General features: G+C 37.7%; 1 protein-coding gene across 2 annotated transcripts in view; it reads right to left on the reverse strand.

Annotated features, from left to right (window-relative positions):
* RCOR1 (REST corepressor 1) overlaps positions 1-20,568 on the reverse strand; it is a 182,247-nt gene that overhangs the window by 36,621 nt on the left and 125,058 nt on the right. For both annotated transcript variants that reach the window (XM_034418516.3, XM_034418517.3), the window contains exons 4-6: positions 14,898-14,950; positions 11,239-11,400; positions 8,605-8,723 (exon numbers count right to left, since the gene is read on the reverse strand). In XM_034418516.3, coding sequence (XP_034274407.2) covers positions 8,605-8,723; positions 11,239-11,400; positions 14,898-14,950 — 334 coding nt within the window. The remainder of the gene's footprint in view (positions 1-8,604; positions 8,724-11,238; positions 11,401-14,897; positions 14,951-20,568) is intronic.

A 20,568-nucleotide genomic window follows, 5' to 3' on the forward strand; every position in this document is an offset into this window, starting at 1 on the left:
AGTCAACCCTTCAGAATCGGATTCCAGGCTGTGGACAGAGTTAGCCTGCAATACTGCAGTCTAACCACTGAGCCACCAAGTGGAACGGGACAACTTGAATGGCCAAGTCACCGCTGCCAATTTGCCATGGCCAACTCAGCACAGGACAATTCACCATGGCCAATTCGCCATAGGAAAACTTGTCGCAGGATAATTCAACAATTTTATTTAATTATTTAAAATAAAATTTAAAATTATTTTAATTTTTGGTCATTCACATTTCGTCCCTCCTTTTGCATCCTTTCTTTAATTATTCTATTTCACCATTTTTTTCTATATTATGTAATTTTTGTTCCGTGGCAAGTTGTCCTGTGGCAAATTGCCCATGGCGAATTGTCATGGGGCAAGTTGTCCTAGATCCACACCAGGGCTCCTATTGATATTAATGGAATAAAACACACATTCTGTTGACAGAGAGCCAATTCAAAAATCAAGAGAGACAGTGAATATAATTAGTTTGAGATTTAGTCCTTGGTAGCACTGTTGTTTGATTTTAAGAGAATAATCATTAAATCAATTCCATGGCTTAGGACCCGGGTACTTGCGGGACCGCCTACTACCACCAATAGCCTCCCACCGACCAGTACGCTCCCATAGAGAGGGGCTCCTCCGGGTGCCGTCAGCCAAACAATGCCGACTGGCGGCCCCCAGGGGGAGAGCCTTCTCTGTGGGGGCACCTACTATCTGGAACGAGCTCCCCCCAGAGATACGGAGGATCCCGGATCTGCGCACCTTCCGCCGCGCCTTAAAGACCTTACTATTTCACCAGGCCGGCCTGGCCTAATTTTCCCCCTCTTTTATAAAAGATTTTTAAATTTTTAAATATTTTAAATATTTTAAATATTTTTTAGTATTTATATATTCAATTTTAAATTGGTTTTAAAAGTTTGGGGTTTTAAATTTGTCGGGGCCAAAATTATTTAATTTGATTTTATTCTATTTTTTAAATTTTGTATTGTATGTGTTTTTATTGTTTGGCTGTGCACCGCCCTGAGTCCTTCGGGAGTAGGGCGGTATAGAAATCTAATAAATAATAATAATAATAATAATAATAATAATAATAATAATAATAATAATAATAATAATAATAATTTTCTCATATAATTTGGCAAAAAGTTAAATCTCATTTTCCCCCAAATTGATCTAATCTTGAAGTTTTTTTTTTATTGAAAGAAATAAACTGAAAACTCTAGAAGTTTAGCTGAAGTAAATAATAATCTCTTCAAAATCATTTGTTTCTTTTCAAGTTCAGAATCATCTAGTGAGTGCATTCTAGATATAATTCCTGGCATCTTGATTTAAAGCAGTGTTTCTCCACCTTGAGAACTTGAAGATGTGTGCACTTCAGTTTCCAGAAGCAAATATCTTCTGGTTCCCATGGCTGAGAAACATTAAAGGATCAAATAATCCTTGACTTTTAATTATCAGTGTCCTAGCTGAAGAATCCGAACACTGGGCTAAAAAGACCAATAATCTCATCTAATATAAAGGAGCTTTCCATGTCACCAAATTTGACCTTAAAATACAAACAATAAGTGTTATACACAACCAAACTAGATAGTTAAACCTCTCGAATTTATCAACACTAGCAATTATGTTTAAAATAATAAATTATTGCTTATGGACAGTCTTGCTAATCTTTGCTGATTATTACATTGAGATTAACATGACTAATTGACTATTTCAATCCACTAACAGCTTCAATTAAAGAGATGGCTATATTGTGAAGTTTTCAGAGATGGCACACTAAACATTTTCAGGGTTGCCTCAAAATCTGAGGAAGATGCAGCACTTGTCTAAGTTAATTTAATCTTTATCCTGAACTGTATTTTACATTAAAATTATATATATTCTATCCGTGAGACAGCACTTCTATCCTAGATATACTGTTGAAGGGAGCATTCATAAGCATAAGAAATATAACAGCTCTATTTGTAATATATGTGAAAGGTTCAGATTCAATGAACAGGCATACCTTTCCAACAACCCATGAAATTAAAAAGATTTTGCAGAAGCCTATAAGATATAAACAGTTATCAGCAATTAATCTCTTTTATAATTGCTTCAACAACCTACAATATTTGTATTTTTTTACTGTTGCTCTTTTAAAGCTCTTATTTAGGTTTTCAGTCCAATATGAAAACAGTTAATGACTCATACAACAGTGGTTAAGAAGGAAATAGTTAAAGGTTAAGTTTAACTAATATTAGTCTTCATAAATGAACAATTTAGCACCACTTTTCCCTTTCTTACTTCATCACTGTACTAACTTAACAATTCATTTTTAATTTTTTTAAAAAATGGGCCTAACCTTTAATTGCAAAATACATGGGAAGAGAAAGGATAGACAGGCAGAAAATACTGGATTGTTTCTTAGTCAGTAGAAGAGATGAAGAAAATCTGAAATTCCAAAGAAGGCATACACAATTTCAGTTTTGGAAGTGATCTTTAACACTAATTTTACTTAGATTGAGTATCTGGGGCAAAATTAATACTTTAAAAACAAATGATACTGATATTTATTTGTGACAACGCCCTTGTATTTTTCAAACAAGAAATTCCCATTATCAAAGAATTTAATATTTAAATTTATATAGTACATTATATTTTCTTTCTCAGCTTAATAAAATAGCATGTTTTGACTTTTGGGCCATTCTGGAATCTATATTGTGCACTTTGATGAGAAAAAGAATGTTCATCATAAAACTAGCTAAGTGCTCAAGACTTGAACTCATTGTCTCCTGGTTCTAGCCTGATGTCTTAACTAGTATACCAAACTGGCTCCGATATAAAATAATCAGCTTATAAAGGAGGCACGGAGTAACAAATTATCATTTCCAGCACATGAACATAATGAAAGATCATTTTATATACCATATTTCTAATTAAACAAAATGTATTACTTTGCTTCTACTGCATATCTGTGTCTTTTTAGAAAGTAGTCAGCTCATTCTTAAAGATATGATACTCAAGACAGAAGAGTGGTTCATGTAATGTGGCTGGTACCCTTTCACATCCTGATTCTACTTTGCAAGTATTCAGATTTTGTTGTTTCTTATGTTCTTTTGAATTATATACTAGCAGTTTGGAATCAAATACGGGGACAATGGAAATCCATATTACAGATTCTATTATCACTGAATAATTCATATTGATGTATCACTTATGCAATTTATTTATTAAATTTATTTGCTGCCCATCTCACCGTGGGGCTACTCTTGGCGGTGTACAACAATAAAATGGGGGGGGGAATGATAAAAAAATAACAATAGAAATGAAATGAAACAATAAAAATAAATGCTGAAAGTACAATAATATACTGGACCCCCAGGCCAACCGGCAGACCCTGGTCTTCAGGCCAGAGGGGCAGGATGTTCCAGACGGAACATAATGTTATATATAATATTCTGAAGAACTCAGAAAATTTAAACAACCATTTTCTGCCCAGGATTTCTGCTTGTAAGACTATTTTCAAATTTATTAGAGTTTGTGTGTAAGTTTGTGTGTGTTAATATATTAATTCTATATATTAGTTAATGAGAGACAATGTAGTATTGTGAATAAAGTGCTAGATTGAGACTGGGGAAAACACATATTCTACTCCACCCTTGGCACTGGGTGATTTTGGGCCACTCATTTACAAGCAGCCATAGACTGTGAAATTGAATAACATCTATGAACTGCACTGGACCAGCATGGTCCATCACAATCTATGAAGAGGCCGTCATCTTGGTGATAATTTACATGTTTAGTTTCCTTTTTCCAATTGTTCAGTAAACATTTAGATAAATTAATTGCATAACGTTATGTAAAACTGTAAAGCTAAACTTCATTTAGTACATCAAGATATACTTTATGGGCTTCTCTCTCTTCCTTTGAATAAAATAAATAAATTAAAAAGGGTAACATTTTAAAAGGAAAGGCTCATGTATTTCCGCTTGGAAACTGATTGTTAAGAGCTGTGTAATCATTATGATTGCCACCACAATGAAGAAGGTGAAATGAACTAATACATATGCAGGATTATATTCTATCTGAGTGGAGAATCAATGTCCCTATTCCACTACTGGTATTATTCACATTGTAATTACAGAGCTATGCCTTCAAACTGCAAATCTCATCAATTGCTATTATTGCAAGGGTAATGGGCAGTATAGAAATTTGATAAATAAATAGCCCTTTTTTTCCCAGACCAAGTTGCCTCCTCAAGAGCAATTTGAAAAACCTATAGAGTGACTGGCTATAAAGTAAAAATCAGAATTGCACATTCCTTTTTAGACAAACAAGAGTTTTTGTTTGTACAGTCTACAGTGTAATTTAGACTACTTGTATATTTAACCATGCATTTCAAGAATTGGTTACAGATTATGTTTAGAGACCATAGCTGTAACTAAAATAATTCTGCAATTTAATCTGGGCAAATTTTTTTTAGTCTTGTCCTACTGGACTCACATGGGCAGTAATGACTAAACTTTGCCTGTTGATCTATGAAAGCACAGAATACTGTTTAAGACTGCCATGTTCCCCTGCGATAACCAATAACTATGAGCTTATAAGTAGGGAATGTGGTAGTGGGGGAATTGGTATTTTTGAACCATGGTTCTAAATTTACAAGAAGTTGAATATAATAGAATGCAACATGTAACTATCCAGGTGTCTCATTTCTCAGGATAATTGTTTGGTGAGAAATACAAGGCAGATGTATATTAATTTATAAGTCAAACTCTCAATGGTATGAACAGCTGTATAATAGATCTAATTACTGAGGGAGACAATGCTGGAAGCCATATAATAGAGAATTTAACTAGGATCCCTGCACTGAGCAGTGGATTCAACAGACTTTCAGCTCCACGAGTCACTGGATTCATCTGTTACACCTTCAACTCCCAAGAATTCTCATGGAGAGGCAATTCAAATAACCTTAACAAAGAAATATAATCAATAAACACAAAACATATTACTGGAAATAGGAATATCAATTCTGTTCCAAAAGTTTAAAGAAATTACAAAAAGATGTAATTGTTCAGAATTTGAAAAATAGTTTAATGTGGTGCTTAACTATCAATCCATATTTTAGCAAATGTTCAAAGCATTTTAGTCTATTAAAATTTAAATCCCCAAATGGCTTACTTTTCCACTTCTACTTTGTGTTCTAATTCTTATATTTGTAATCTGAGAAAATACGTGTCCTGACCTGCCTAATGGGAATCTTATTTTGTAATATTTTTAGGTATTCTTGCTGATGAAAGGAAGTGTCAATTCAATGATCTAGGAAGATGTATTTATTAGTATTAAAAGAAACAGTATAATTATAAATTCTACACAGATTTTTCCTTCAGTGATTGGCAACCATACATGACAGGTTACAATCTTAGGGACAACAGTGCCAATTTCAGTATTTGTTTTCAGATAAACTGGCTTGTTTGATGAATTTCAGCTATAGAAAAATTAAATCAGAAACAGCTTATTTAATGTTTAAAATATTTGTACCTTGCTGTTCCTCATGTGCTAAATGTGGCTTTCAATTACCAAACCAAGGACATATTAAGCCTGCAGTTTATGTAGTTTATGAATGCAAGCATACATGTGCCAGGTTGGCCCCTTTCCCAAAACTGTACAAATGGAATCACCATCTCCATAGCAACAAGCTCTCAGAGTATTTTGAATCAATATTCCTGTACTGAGAGAACACAGTATTAATATAAAGTCCAGGTTCTGGCAGATCTTCATGGATTCTTTAAGACCAAACCTATATCAAATTGCTTGTAAATCAAATTAAATTTATGAGACTAATTTAATTCTACACAATGAGCAGAATACATGGAAAAAAAACCCACAGGAGACAGTCAAGTTTTATTAAGTTGATTCCCATTCAAAATTTTGGTTATATGATGCAAGCCTTCAATTGCCATGAAAAAGGCATTGATATAATTATTATTCAGAATTGAAAATACAAATGACTAAGTCTTTTGCCTTTGATAAATTTTAAGATTTATTTAAAAAAGGTTATGACTGTTCTTGATCATGACTAATATTTAATCCTCCAAATAAAGTTCCCCTTCCCTCTCTTCATGGTATGTATAATGAAGATAAGATGAAATACAGAAGTCAAATTAAACATAATTTCCCATGCGGCTACCAACTCCCACAACATTCTAGGTCCTTAAACCAACATTTAAAACACTTTTTAATATCCTGGTTTCTTCCAAAGCTGATTATCATAGTTTAGATGAACAGGAATTTGTTTATTGGAGATACAAGTTGACTGATGCATTAATACAAAGGAAAAAAAGGAACACTGCATAGCAAGGAGTTTGTTCATATCTTAAGTTATTAAGACTAATCAAAGATTCTTAAATATACTCTATAAAGGTGTTTGAGCAACAATTCACAGAGCTCTTTTCATAGAGCATTTTTGGCCCAGGAATAGAACACATGACTGGAAAAATAATATGGGGAAAAATCATAACAAAGCCTAGAACAAGGATTCCATCCACCAGAAAATCCATAAATTGGTTGAGTTAAACCTGCTGACAATCCACATGGGCAATTCAATACCAATTGTGATCCTGAATCAAGGTTCTGGATAATACATAATACATTTGTTTGTATTATTGAAAGCAATTCTACACAAGACTTTAGGGAATATATTTTGTTGCATTTTGTTTGGGAGAAATGGAGCAACAAGTAATCCTTCCTGCACCATACTCAAGCACATAGTCTCTGCAATTAACATGAATATGAACATCAAATACGTGATGTCCTTCCATGAATTAGGATACAAATAAAACCACTCAGCTAGTGCTGTGTTCAACCAGGAAAACTACCAATATATCAGCATTACACTGCTTACCACAATAAACCTAAGCACAAGTGTGAATTATAAAAGACTATCTTTCTAACATCTATATACATGATCATAAAAACCAATACATATTCCCAAATTTCTAAGAAGTTTTAAAGTCAACATGGTAATTATGTTTATTTCAGGAAATGATAGCACAGGTACAATTACAGCAACCTTAAGACACACATTCTTATACAGTAATTATATCTATTCTTATTTACCACTAGAATGGAATAAGCTACAAAATAAAGCTCGGAATTTTTTTAAAAATATCTGATGGAGACAAACAAAATAGCATTTGTACCCAAAATGTCAGCAGTTTACAAGCTCTTTTTTCTTTTGCCTGCCCTGAAAAGCGAGATAGTCTGCTGCGTGTTAATTTTCAAAGAGATAGCTTTGAACAAAAAGAAAAAGAAGCACAACAAAATTATTGTAGCATAATCCAGATTCCCCCAACCTACTATCCTCATATGACCTAAAGCAGTGATGGTTAACCTTTTTGCCATTGCGTGCCAGGAGCGGAGGATGGAAGGTGGGGGGGGGTCGCACGCGCATGTGCCCACACCCATAATTCTATGCGCCCCACCCCCACGCACGCAACCCCCTGCTCCTGGCACACGATGGCCCAATGGGCCCGTTTTTCTCTCTCCCCGGGCTCCAGAGCCTTTCTAGGAGTCTGGGAAGGGCGAAAACAGCCTTCCCCACCCCCCACCCCGAGGCCGGAAACTACCTGTTTGCCAACATCCGGTGGGATGGAAGGCCCGTTTTTTGCTCTCCCCTGGCTCCAGAGTCTTTCTAGGAGTCTGGGGAGGGTGAAAACAGCCTTCCCCATCACTCCTGGAGGTCCTCCAGAGGCCAGAAACACCCCCTTTGCTAAGTTCCGGTGGGACCGAAAGGCCTGTTTTTTGCTCTCCCCAAGCTCCAGAGCCTTTCTAGGAGGGCCTCCGGGTGGGGTGGGGAAGGCTGTTTTCGCCCTCCCCAGGTTCCTAGAAAGGCTCTGGAGCCTGGGGAGAGAGAAAAATGGGCCTTCCCCACCACCCCCCGAGACCCTCCGGAGGCAGGAAACAGCCTGTTTCCCTACTTCTGGTAGGCCTGGAAGGCCCGAAAATCAGCTGGCCGTCATGCGCATGCGCGCTGGAGCTGTGCTTGCATGCCCACCGATATGGCTATGTGTGCCACCTGTGGCACGTGTGCCATAGGTTCACCATCACAGACCTAGAGAGCACCAGTTTGGTATAGGTTTTGGTAGACTTAGCTACTACATCAAATGTCTCTCCAGCAAGTTTAACCATATTTAAGTCATTGGTCTTGAAGATGTATTGGGTAAGGATGGTATGTGATCTCTTTTTAATATATAAGATGTGAGTTTCTGCCATCATGATTTGTTTTACAGATTTTTGTTATATTTTATTATAGTTCCATCACTTCAAACGGGTCCTAAAAGCCTTGCCTGCAGCCCTCAGAGATTCTTCAAAAGTTGCTGCCATATTTTAATTCTTCATGCAAAAAAAAGTGAACATTATTAAACTCATGAGAAATAACCATTAGAATTATGTGGATCTTTAAAAACAATGTTCCACTCTAACTGTCAGATTAGATCAGCTACTTGGCTGTGATCTGATTGATAACAGGAGTTCTATGCATATGGAGCATAAAAGTCTTCAATATTTCATCAAAAGTTAAGTGTGAAGTGCATATTCACAATTGCCTCTGCTTACCTTTCTTCCCTTTCTCTTTTTTGCTTTCGTGCATGACGATCCATGACACTTGTTTTGGTTCTTGTCTTTTTCCAGGAATAGTAAAACTTTACCAAGCTTGCTATTGATTTGTCAGGAAGCTGGGGAACATAAAATAACTGTTGACAAAAGCACTCATAACGATAATGTGTCCAATAGCGATGCTTCTGAACTATGATCCAATATGAGCAGAAGCTGGCAATTAGTATCTTGGATTTCAAACAGAGCATCCTATTCCTTTCAGGGAATTCATCTGTAACACTGCGTATTTTTTTATTCTAGACCATTTTGTGTGTGAATTCTATAACAAAATAAAATATATGTTACAGATAATCCTCGACTTACAACAGTTCATTTAGTGACCATTCAGAATTATAATTCACTGAAAAAAGTGACTATTACCGTTTTTCACACTTATGACTGTTCTGGCATCCCCATGGTCACATATTCAAAATTCAGATGCTTGGCAATTGTCTCATATTTATGACAGAGGCACTGTCCCAGGATCATGTGATCCCCTTTCATGACCTTCTGACAAGCAAAGCCAGATTCACTTAACAATCATGTTACTAACCACAGCAGTAATTCACTTAACAACTGTGGCAAGAAAGGTTGTAAAATGGATCTCAAATATATAACAAATATCTCACTTAGCAACAGAAATCTGGGGCTCAATTGAGGTCATAAGTCGAGGACTACCTGTAGTAGATGCTGAACAAGAAGCACACGTACATAAATGCATACTCTCTGATTCCCATAGGATGTAAGAACTAGGATGAAGCTTCTGAAGACATGATTCATCTGAAACTCTGCTATAACAGTTGATCGGTAAGGCTGCTGTCTCGTCTTATGCATCCTTAATTTTGGTCCCTCTTTCTTTCATGTTTCATCTTTGCTTTACACTTGAGAGATGTTAGAGGTGGCAGTTGCCTATTTGACATTCTGCACATTCCAATTATAGGAATTCTAGCTCCTAAGTCATTTCCAATACATACAGTTCTAAATATAGATGGCAAATGTAGGTTTAAAAAAATGATAAAGGAGTCCCTGCGGATCGTACTCTGATAATCAATGCTGACTATAGGGAGTGGTGCTCATCTCCATTTCAAGGCCATTGTTCTAGCACCAACCAAAGATATTTCTGCGGTGATGTGGCCATCATGACGTCACAGAGCACTTTCAGCCAACAAGCCCAGCATCTTAACCGTTGAGCCGACGTGCTGCCCCAGGCAAATGTAGACATTATGACAAACAAAAGTAACTCTTAAACAGTAAAAAACAAGTAAAGGAATGTCTCAGAGAAGTGGAAGTGCTGCTTCCACTTCATTTATCTTCCAGACCATGATTTGGAGGACTGCCTGAATTCAATTACTACTTGCTTGTCCAAAAAGTTGTACTGGGAAAAAAAAATACTAGAAGAGTAATCCAGTATGGAATAGTTTTCTTTCTAGTGACCAAGAAATCATTTTTTTATTTGGAATGTGTTAAGTGGAGTGTCATAAGACATTCCTTTTCTTCCAATAACATCATTTTTTTTCCATAAAAAGTCTAGATAGCCCTAACTCTTATAACAAAAATATTTTATGCCATAAGGTTATTTCCTGCCTGTTAAAGGACTAGTTGTATGCTATCAGAAGGCAAATCAGCAGGAGAATCATAGGTCACGTCAGAGAATCACAGGGATGGAAGGGGTAATTTAGACCATGGAATCCAACCATGCACAGATATTCAAATCAAATTATCCTCAAAAGAGGGACAGCTTAGTCTTGAATGAGATTGTTTTATGGATATCAGAAGCACATTTTTTTAACTCTTTAAAACATTCAATAACCCAGAACAAACCAATTTGCTGGTTTAAAGAACTGGAAAAAGTCCTTAAAGGCAGAGTACTAAATGGGACGTCTTGGCCACAAAAAGAAGAAACATGGTTATTTCATCCAATTAACAGCAGTTACAAGTGTGCCCCTTAAACTCCAGTGATTATCAATATAAAACATTTTATTCTTTAAAATATCTTCATACAAAAACAGATCTGGAGGAAAGAGAATGCTTTCAGTGCTTCTGTCACTCAGATGATAAAGATAGGATTAAATGCAAGTAAAACTGATATTTAAACATCTCAAACTTCTACCATCTGCTCTTTATCTCAGAAAATTGCTTAATCCGGCCTGCTGCTAAGGCTTTCAGATATACAAACATGTATGGCGATATATTCTGAAAGTATGGAATCTTTTGACAGACCATTACTGCAAAACACTCCATGTACTGTTGATTTTACAACAATGGATAAATAATTTGACATTATTTTCCTTTTATTAAAGACCTACAAAAAATTGATAATGAAATGATCCTTTCTATTACTAATATGCAGACACTATTTATTGTGTACAATGATAAGTTTCTAATATATCACATTATCATCTCCCAAATTCACTTTTTCCTGGCTATCAATATTCGGTGCTTGCATGCTGAATTTTATAAATAATAAACAAGGATAAAATGGAGATACATGTATTTGGATAATAAAAGCTAATCATTGAAATACATTTTAACTCCCTCATTTGTTTTAAGTCAAGACCTTTGCACTTGCAGTCTCTTGCACTTGATGATCCTTACCATTTGCTGAATTCGATGAAAAGTTTTCCCATGGAAACTGAAAGCTTGTTCAAACAATACTTTGTCTTCAACTGTCCATTCATCTGGGAAGGGGGTGAAGTTGGGTAAATCTGCCAGGGATTTCTCGATGTTATGTTTGTGCCAAAACAGCATCCCAAGGGCCTGCAATTGGGGAAGATGGAGCAGAAAGAAAAGCCCATAATTAAAGGAAAACAGTAATAACTCTGGCATGTTTACATTCAAAATAGCCAATCACAGCACAGGTTTTAGTGGTCTGGTCTGTTTTAGATACTTCCCAATTGACCTCTGCGACAGTTGCCACACACCATATTCTTACTACACAGAAAACTAGTGAAAGAAGGAAGCAACACAGAGATTCTCTCTTAATGTCACTACAATATGAACTTGTAGACGTAGGACTCTTTATAAATACTGTTATATTACAATGCTTTCTTTTGAAGTGATGAATAATACAGAACATTTCAATCTAGAAATGCTGCAAAAAACATAAAAGGGTCTGAATGCTGTGAAGAATGCGTTCTTCTCCACCAATGCATTATTGTATGGTGAGTATCCATGGACTTCCAGGGTGTGTGTGTGTGTGTGTGTGTGTGTGTGTGTGTGTGTGTGTGATGTCTTGAGGCCATTGGTGCAAATTATTGCATCATTTTGACATCATTGTGACTTGGAACATTAAGTCTACAGCGGATATAGAAGTAGACATCACCACTGAGTTGTTAATCTGCAACTTAATAGTATAATGTAGTCTATGAAATAGCCCCCTACAATTTGAATTTAAGAAAACTGGACATTCTGTGAGAATGAATGACCACTTTTGCAAAAAAGCAATGAATTGTCAAAAATGCTCACAACTTTTAATTGTGAGCATAAACTAATGAACAAATACTTTTGTTCTATATCATGGAGGCATTTTATCTAATTAATTAAGTGAAATACTATTCTGTTTCACCGGGCAATTTTTGAGAAGTATGAATAAAGGATATCTGGAAACCCCACCCCATTCTAAATTTTAACCTAATTTCCAAAGTCTGTTAGTTCCTGTACAAAGAAGCACAAAAATATAGCTCTATTCTAGAACACAACACAGTTTCTGCAAATCTATTTAATTCTGCAAATCAATGAGTCTATATGAAAAGGGGCTACTTATTTAAATAAAATTAAGCAGACATTCAGGCTTACTCAAGTAAAATTTTCTGCTTCAATCAATAGCTAAAGTATTTAATTGAACAATTCTTACTTTCTGCAGTCATATAGAGAATCCAGATACCCTGGACTAAAACTTTGACTCAGATAATTCAAAGTGAAATGATAACTCTGCCATTGGAGTTTCCCAGTCCTCCAAACCAATTTCATTATGAAGAAAGGAAAGGAAAGGAAAGGAAAGGAAAGGAAAGGAAAGGAAAAGAAAAGAAAAGAAAAGAAAAGAAAAGAAAAGAAAAGAAAAGGAAAGGAAAGGAAAGGAAAGGAAAGGAAAGGAAAGGACAGGAAAGGAAAGGAAAGGAAAGGAAAGGAAAGAGTACTGCTTTAAAAAATCTGTGGTCCTATCCACGTCATTATGTTGTCATTGTTAAACATCTAGGGAGTTTCCATCTTGGCATTTTCTTAGCATGATTTATTGCAAGTATTCTACATAGAATAAGTAGTCACAGGAAGAGATCCTACCCTTTTCATATATCCAGTAAGGCATGCCTCATAGAACATGGAATTACAGGTCCTTTACTTGGATCACTTTCCACTGTTTCAAATAGGATGGGGTTCTCAATAAGCTTTTCTTTAGACAGATTTAAAAGTTGAGAAATAAAATAATTCAGATTCATCTAAGGCTTATTTCTTTTAACTGTATTATCTGAATTATAATACGTTATTATATCAGAATGAGAAAACATACTACAGTGGACCAGCTTTTGTTCAACTATAGCTTCCAGTATCCCTTATCATTGACCATAACTGATTAAAGTTGTTGTTTTTATGTCTGGAGGGACACAGAGGCAAGCAAACATTTTGAAACCAAGAGCTGTGTTGTTTTAGTGGAAAATATTTGGGAACCACATTATTGATAGACGGTAAGGTCAATATGTGAGAAAATGCTCTTCAGTTCTGTTCCCCCAGTCAGTCCACAAATAAACACTAACATGTATCACATTTGTCCATCTATTGACCTGTAGATCCTTCCATTATCTTTCATCCTCCCTTACCATCTATTCTGTTATTCTACTCTTCCACACACACCCCAGTACTTTCCTGACCCCACATTAGAATTCCTACATGAGAAATAAGCTCTGACTCAGAGTGAGGAAAACAGAACAGCGGGCGAGAAAAACAAAAAGGCTAAAAAGAAGCACCTCCAAGTGTATTAGTGCATTGCCTAAAAATTTCCAACCTTTATGCGTTAGAGGTTCATTTGGACCGTTGAGAACACATGGTGGGTACTCTCACAAGGTCATGGATATGGTGAGTTGAGCCAATCTTAGAACATCCATACAGAAGGCAAGCCAAACAATGCAAATCCAGTGGGGTCTTTACAATCTCTGAAGATTGCAATGAAATTCTTCTGAGCTCTAAGTGGATCCATTACTGCAAATATAACTTGAGGCTAGCAGTTTGCTGAAATGCAATTCATTTTTTTTTTAATTAAAAGAAAATTAGAGAGGGGACAGGAGCTTGATAACAGCTGTACATCACTTTAGGTAAGGTCATGGGTGAGTTGGACTATCTATAACTTAAAGTGTGTGGCATTAGAGTAACACAAAATTGATGGTCTGTAATTGGGCACACTTGAGCCTGGCTGCCAGCTTGCTCTTCCTTCACCTTTCAACACCACAATGTTCTTAGGGCAGAGAAGCATGCAATAAGTTTTCCTTCCATCTGAAACCCATTTGGTTTTAAAATATATGAAGACTGTTCTTAAAACCTAGGGCATGATCTGCTTAAGAAAGAGAAAATTGTTCATTCTCCCTCACAACATACCTTAAATAGGTCTAGGTTTGTTTAGGAAATCTTCTCTGGAAATTTTCTATAGAAAGTATTCTCAAACCTCAGAAGTGACTCTAGCCCTTGCTTTGTTTATAAATCAGGAGGTCTATTTCTTGCTACATCTGACCAGGCAGCCATTAAAAATTGACATTTTTAAGAAACTTAAAATGAACATTCTATTTGGAATAATTCTCTGCATTTATCTGGGTAGTGCATATTCTTTTTTATTATCCAGAAATAAATATAAAGAGTCTATGTTTAGACATAAAATAATCATTTGGCTTCCGCTGCACAACTGGCCCTGTCATTGGCTGTCTCTTTTATTGAGCTTCCCGGAAGAGCTCATTTAGTTGCTGCCTACATGTTTTAATCAAGATTTCTGTGTAAGAGTCCAGCTTGACATTTTGAATAGGCAGAATTAAAATGACTGCATAAGGTTCTATATATGCAAATATCATACACACTAAAAATACAGTAACATTGTTAATAAAAATCACCTAAAGCCAAAATCAACATATTGAAAGTCGCTATAGTTATTTCTGCTTCTCTTTTACATCATATTTTGTATTTACCGAAAATAATAAACCAAGTTTTCAAAAACCCACCTCTGCCCCAGATGGAGAAGGAGAGAGAACACATTTAAACATTTTCCAACTGTTTATTACCTGTTCCATGTTGTACCCATGTTTTTCTTTTGCAATAGCAATGTATTCATCCACTGAGAATAGAAAATAAAAATAAAAATTAGAAAAACAAATCTATAAAGAAAAAAAATTGTTTATCATGTAGTAAAGGTAATAAAAACATTTAGATAATAAAATCTTTGGGAAGCTTAAAAACTATGGCTATAGCTCCAAAACCAAATACTTGAAGCCAACTTATAACTTGTCTTATTCAGAATTTGTTAATCAAAGGTTTCCAGTTTGAAGATACTATAAAGATAAGCACACCCATGTTATAATTCTATTCCCCCATGCCAGGGGTGAAATGCTCCCGGTTTAGACCGGATCGCCCGATCCGGTAGCGATGGAGGCGGGTGGTTTGGAGAACTGGTAGCAAAAATCCCTGTCCACACACACCCCCATGCCCAGCTGAGCCGCACAATCATCAGAGGCTTTTTCTTTAATTTTTAAAAGCATTTTTTCTACAACCTCTGAAAAAATGATTTTAAAAGTAAAAAAAAAAGCCTCTGATGATCGCGCGGCTCAGCTGGGATCGTCAGAGGCTTTTAAAAGCATTTTTTCTGAAGAGGTTGTAGAAAAAACGCTTTTAAAAGCCTCTGACGATCCCAGCTGAGTTGCCTGATCAGCAGAGGGTTTTTTTCTTTTAAAAGCCTCTGACGATCCCAGCTGAGTTGCCTGATCGGCAGAGGCTTTTAAAAGAAAAAAAGCCTCTGCAGATCAGGCAACTCAGCTGGAATCGTCAGAGCCTTTTGAAAGCATTTTTTTACAACCTCTTTGCCAAAGAGGTTGTAGAAAAAATGTTTTTAAAAGTAAAAAAAAAATGGCCACGCCCACCCAGTCATATTACCCCCCCCCCAAGCCATGCCATAGAACCAGTAGTAACAAATTTTAGATTTCACCACTGCCCCATGCATATACCAGAATGAGATAACTGTTAACATTAATATGTTGTCTAAGAATTACTAACCACTCTACAAATTATGATAATGGTTTCAACAGTCAAATTTCCAGTTTAAAAAAAACACAACATGCAAAATAGGGGAAAGGAAGAGGGAGGAAAACAAATACAGGTACTCGTGCTAGACATTTCATAATCTTGCTACTTTATCTGATTGGATCAACCTAACTCTATCCTTCAGTACAACTTCATTCACAACTCTTAACTTCCTAGTAGATGGATAGAGCCATGGCATATTTTCTTTGTGCCAGAGCAACTGGCAGCTGGTTTTGTGTGTTCTTCCAAAATGCAAAAAAAGAACAGAGCTTCCTGCTGCTACTTGTTCACAGATGGAGCCAAGCTGGACTTCCTACATCATAATGTTTTTCAGGAGCGACAGGGGCTAGACATTTCCAGTGGTCTATTGGTAAGGAATAGTCAACTCGTCTGGGACATGTTTAAATCTGCAGATGAAAGAATGTCCTTAGGAAATATAAGAATTGCCATCCTAAGATTGATCAACAAATTTAGCTGAACGAGATGCCTGTTTAACAGGTTGGGGGGGGGGATAAGTATTTTGCTCTAGACCAAGGGTGTCAAACTTGATTTCATTGAGGGCCGCACCAGCATTGTGTTTGACCTCGGGGACCCGGGGTGGGTGTGGCCAACTCGACATCACTCATGTCAGGGGCATCTGTGGCAGCCCGAGAGCTCTGCCAGCAAAAATGACCTCCTGAGCTTGGAGCTGCGATGGCCTCCTTTAACTCTCTGCCAGCGAAAACAGAGCTCAGAAGGGCCACATGTGGTCCTCCCAAGCTCCGTTTTCGCTGGCAGAGGGACTGCAAGCCGGTCCTTTGCTGTTTTCAGGGCGGCCCCGTGGACCAGATCTAAGCACCCCATGGGCTGATTCTGGCACCCGGGCCTTGAGTTTGACACCCCTGCTCTAGACTGTAGTACATCCAACTGTAGTAATGCAGAATAAACCATTCATACATTACAAAAACGTGAGATTTTTGAAAAATCAAAAAGGCTCAATAGTTTGAGGCTATGGCCAACTACATATTGTTGTAGTCATGGTATAGCATTTCTTTGTCATTATTGTAACTAATACAAGTTACCAAATACAAGGAAGAAAATCCCCTTATGTCTGCCATGTAGTTGAAAAAGGGAAAGGAAGAACAAACTTCCTACTAGTAGAAAGAAGCATCAACAGGACTGGCACAGTGATAAGATGATCCTCAGGGGGAAAAATCTCTCCCTCAACCCTACTCTAACTATGTATGTATAAAATCTTATACATACACAATCTGCCACTCATCAAATCAAAATTACAAGTTTGCATTTAAGAAAAGTATTTTAACCATCACAAGCTCACAGAAACAAATCCAAGAGTCAGTTGAGTGAACAGGTTTTTACTGGGGTGATATCAAAGAAGCAGGCTTTGTTTCCTTCATCTAATATCATCTAATTAATTCCACACTGCAGTGCACACGGCCCAACATTTCGGCTTATGGTTTCTCCTCAAGATTTGAAGCAGCAGTAAGGATTAAACAAAAAGAAAAGACTTGAGTGTGTCCAAAGAACTAAAATTGGCACGATACAGATCTGCCCAAGTACTTAGGTTCACATTTTTTAAAGTGCCCACATTCTACCATTTCATCAAAAAATTTAAAAATGCATATAAAAATTTGTGACAGATAACAAAATATAATAGCAGCTTTCGATGGACTAACTTTGCATTAAAATGCCTTCATACCTCAAAACCCCAAGTTTACTTCACAAGGTAAGCAGGAATAGAATTAACAACTGATTCCATCAAAGCTTTTTTTTTTTTAAATAATCTTAATTAAACTTATCACAAAAAAGTGGCTTTCTCAGGGAAGGAGCTTTAAAGGCAATCTAAGACTGCATAGTTCTATGTATGCTATCTCTTACTCACTGCACATCATACATCTATAAACTTCATCCTCCAGATGTATTGAAACTACTGTATAGATAGTCCTAAATTTATGACAGTTGAACCAAAAAATTGTGTTGCTAAGTGAGACAGTTGTTAAGTGAATTTTGCCCCATTTTACAACCTCTCTTGCCATAGTTGTTAAGTGAATCACTTCAGTTGTTAAGTTAGTAACACGGTTGTTAACTGAATCTGGATTCCACACTGACTTTGCTTGTGAGCAGGTATCAAAAGGGGTCCGCATGACCCTGTACACTGCAACCATTATAAACATGAGTCAATTACCAGTTGCCTGGATTTTGATCACATGACCATGGGGATGCTGCAATGATTGTGAAAAACGATCATAAGTCACTTTTTTCAATGCCGTTGTAACTTTGAATAGTTACTAAATAAACTGTTGTAAGTCGAGGACTACCTGTACAATTCTTAAACTTAGCAAGGAACATGCTAAGAACTGTAGTTCTAGGAGGTCACTGAATTAGGAAAGGTTGCTATACAACAAGCTTCCATCTAAAGGTATCTTTGACTAAATGCTTCACTATCAGGTACATATCTTCAAAAAGGCCACAGAGACATGAAAGGAACATACTGAAGGATCTTACAATCACAGGAACAGGAGCAAACCAAAGAGATGCACTAACTCTGACAATCATGTCCTTGTATCGGGATGGGTAAACACAGACTCAGACCCAACCCAAACAAGAGGGTGTGATTCAAAGGCTGATTGATTCCAGGACTGTACCATCTTTGGTTTTTGACAGAGTTGTGCTCTCCCAGATGACACAGGAGTTCACAATACACGTGGCGCTCCCATGTGACCCCCCTCCTGCGCGAGCTGCACTGGCTCCCGGTGGTCTTCCGGGTGCGCTTCAAGGTTTTGGTTACCACCTTTAGAGCGCTCCATGGCATCGGACCAGGGTATCTACGAGTCCGCCTTCTGCTACCAATAGCCTCTCACCGACCAGTACGCTCCCATAGAGAGGGGCTCCTCAGGGTGCCGTCGGCCAAACAGTGTCGACTGGCGGCCCCCAGGGGGAGAGCCTTCTCTGTGGGGGCACCTACCATCTGGAACGAGCTCCCCCCAGAGATACGGAAGATCCCGGACCTGCGCACGTTTCGCCGTGCTCTCAAAACTTTTCTATTTCAGCAAACTGGCCTGGCCTAACTCCCATCTTTTAAATTTTTAAATTTTTTAATTCGTGATTTTACAAATTGGGTGTTTTAATCTGTGTTTCGACTGAAATATTTAATAATTTTAAGGGATTTTTTAATATTTGTATTATCTGTATTTTATCTTGGCTGTTCACCGCCCTGAGTCCTTCGGGAGTAGGGCGGTATAGAAATTTGATTAATAAATAAATAAATAAATAAATACACGAGTCTCCCTTATCTCCAACTCCAAGAGCAGGTGAAGAACAGAGTTAGGGGGGCTTTTGCATAGCTTTGGCTGATGCACCAGTGGTGACCTTATCTGGAGACGTTCATTCACACGCTTTTCATCTCTAGATTAGATTACTGTAACTCACTTTACATAGGGCTGCTTTGAAGACTACCTGGAAATTTCAACTGGTCCAGAATTCAGCAGCATGCACTATGCATGGTCACAATACTGCCCCTTAGACCTCTGATGGAGTTTCATTGGTTACTAGTGTTGCCTTTTTTGGGGACGTTGGAAGGGTGCCTTCTCTGTCATAGCTCTCACCCTCTAGAACAGCATCTGCCCAGAAATCACTCTCCTGGGGTTTCAAAAAATCCTTCAGACTTAATGTTGGGTGTTACACTTGGATTTATGTTGGGGGGGGGGTTGCATTGTGTTTTAATGGCTGTTTTTAGTCCAGACTGTTTTGTTTTATGTTTTATTGTTTTATCTTCTATTAGATTTTGTAAACTGCTCAGAGTTTGCTGAAATGGGCAGCTATAATAAAATTAAATAAGTAAGTAAGTACCTATAGAGCAGGGGTGTCAAACTCGATTTCATTGAGGGCTGCATCAGGGTTGTGCTTGACCTCTGAAGGCCAGAGTAGGTGTGGACAGGGTGGGTGTGGACAGGTCGACATCACTTGTGTCAGAGGCGCCTGTGGTGTCCCGAGCATTCTGCGAGAGAAAACGGGCTCCCAAGCTCATTTTCAGCTGCGATAGCCTCCTGCAACCCTCTGCCAGTGGCCCTTCCGAGCTCCATTTTCGCTGGCAGAGACACTACAGGCCAGTCCTTTGCTGTTTCCAGGGCAGCCCTACAGGCCAGATCTAAGCACCCAACCCCTGGGTCTTGAGTTTGACACCCCTGCTATAGAGGCCTGATTGGTAGCTATAGAGGCCTAGATGCTAAATGTCTTAGGGTCTATCTTTCCACAATAATTTCTGCCTGTTCCACCAAAATAACCAGGGAGCACCACTAAGAATCCCCACCTAGCTGGAAGTATTGCAAGATGGGGGCAGACTGCAGGCGTTCTTTACAGTAGCTTCCCACCTTTGGAGCAGTTAGCTCCTAAAAGCAAGGATGATCCCCATCCTTATAACCTTTCAGAAGCAAGTGAAACATCTGTCTCTTCTGGAAAATCTTCTAGAATAGGGGTCCCCAACGCCCAGGCTGCGGCCCACTACCAGGCCTTGAGCCCTTTAGAACCAGGCTACAGAAATGGCAGGTGAACATGCACGCATCACCACTTGTGGAAGCTCACCCAAATGGAGCTACGAGCATGGATGCACTACCCACTGGAAAGGTTGTGGAAATCTGTTCTTGAAGATCTCTGGGGAGC

The sequence above is a fragment of the Pantherophis guttatus genome, chromosome 1 (assembly GCF_059756535.1).
Source record: "Pantherophis guttatus breed Tessera chromosome 1, ASM5975653v1, whole genome shotgun sequence".
NCBI lineage: Eukaryota > Metazoa > Chordata > Lepidosauria > Squamata > Colubridae > Pantherophis > Pantherophis guttatus.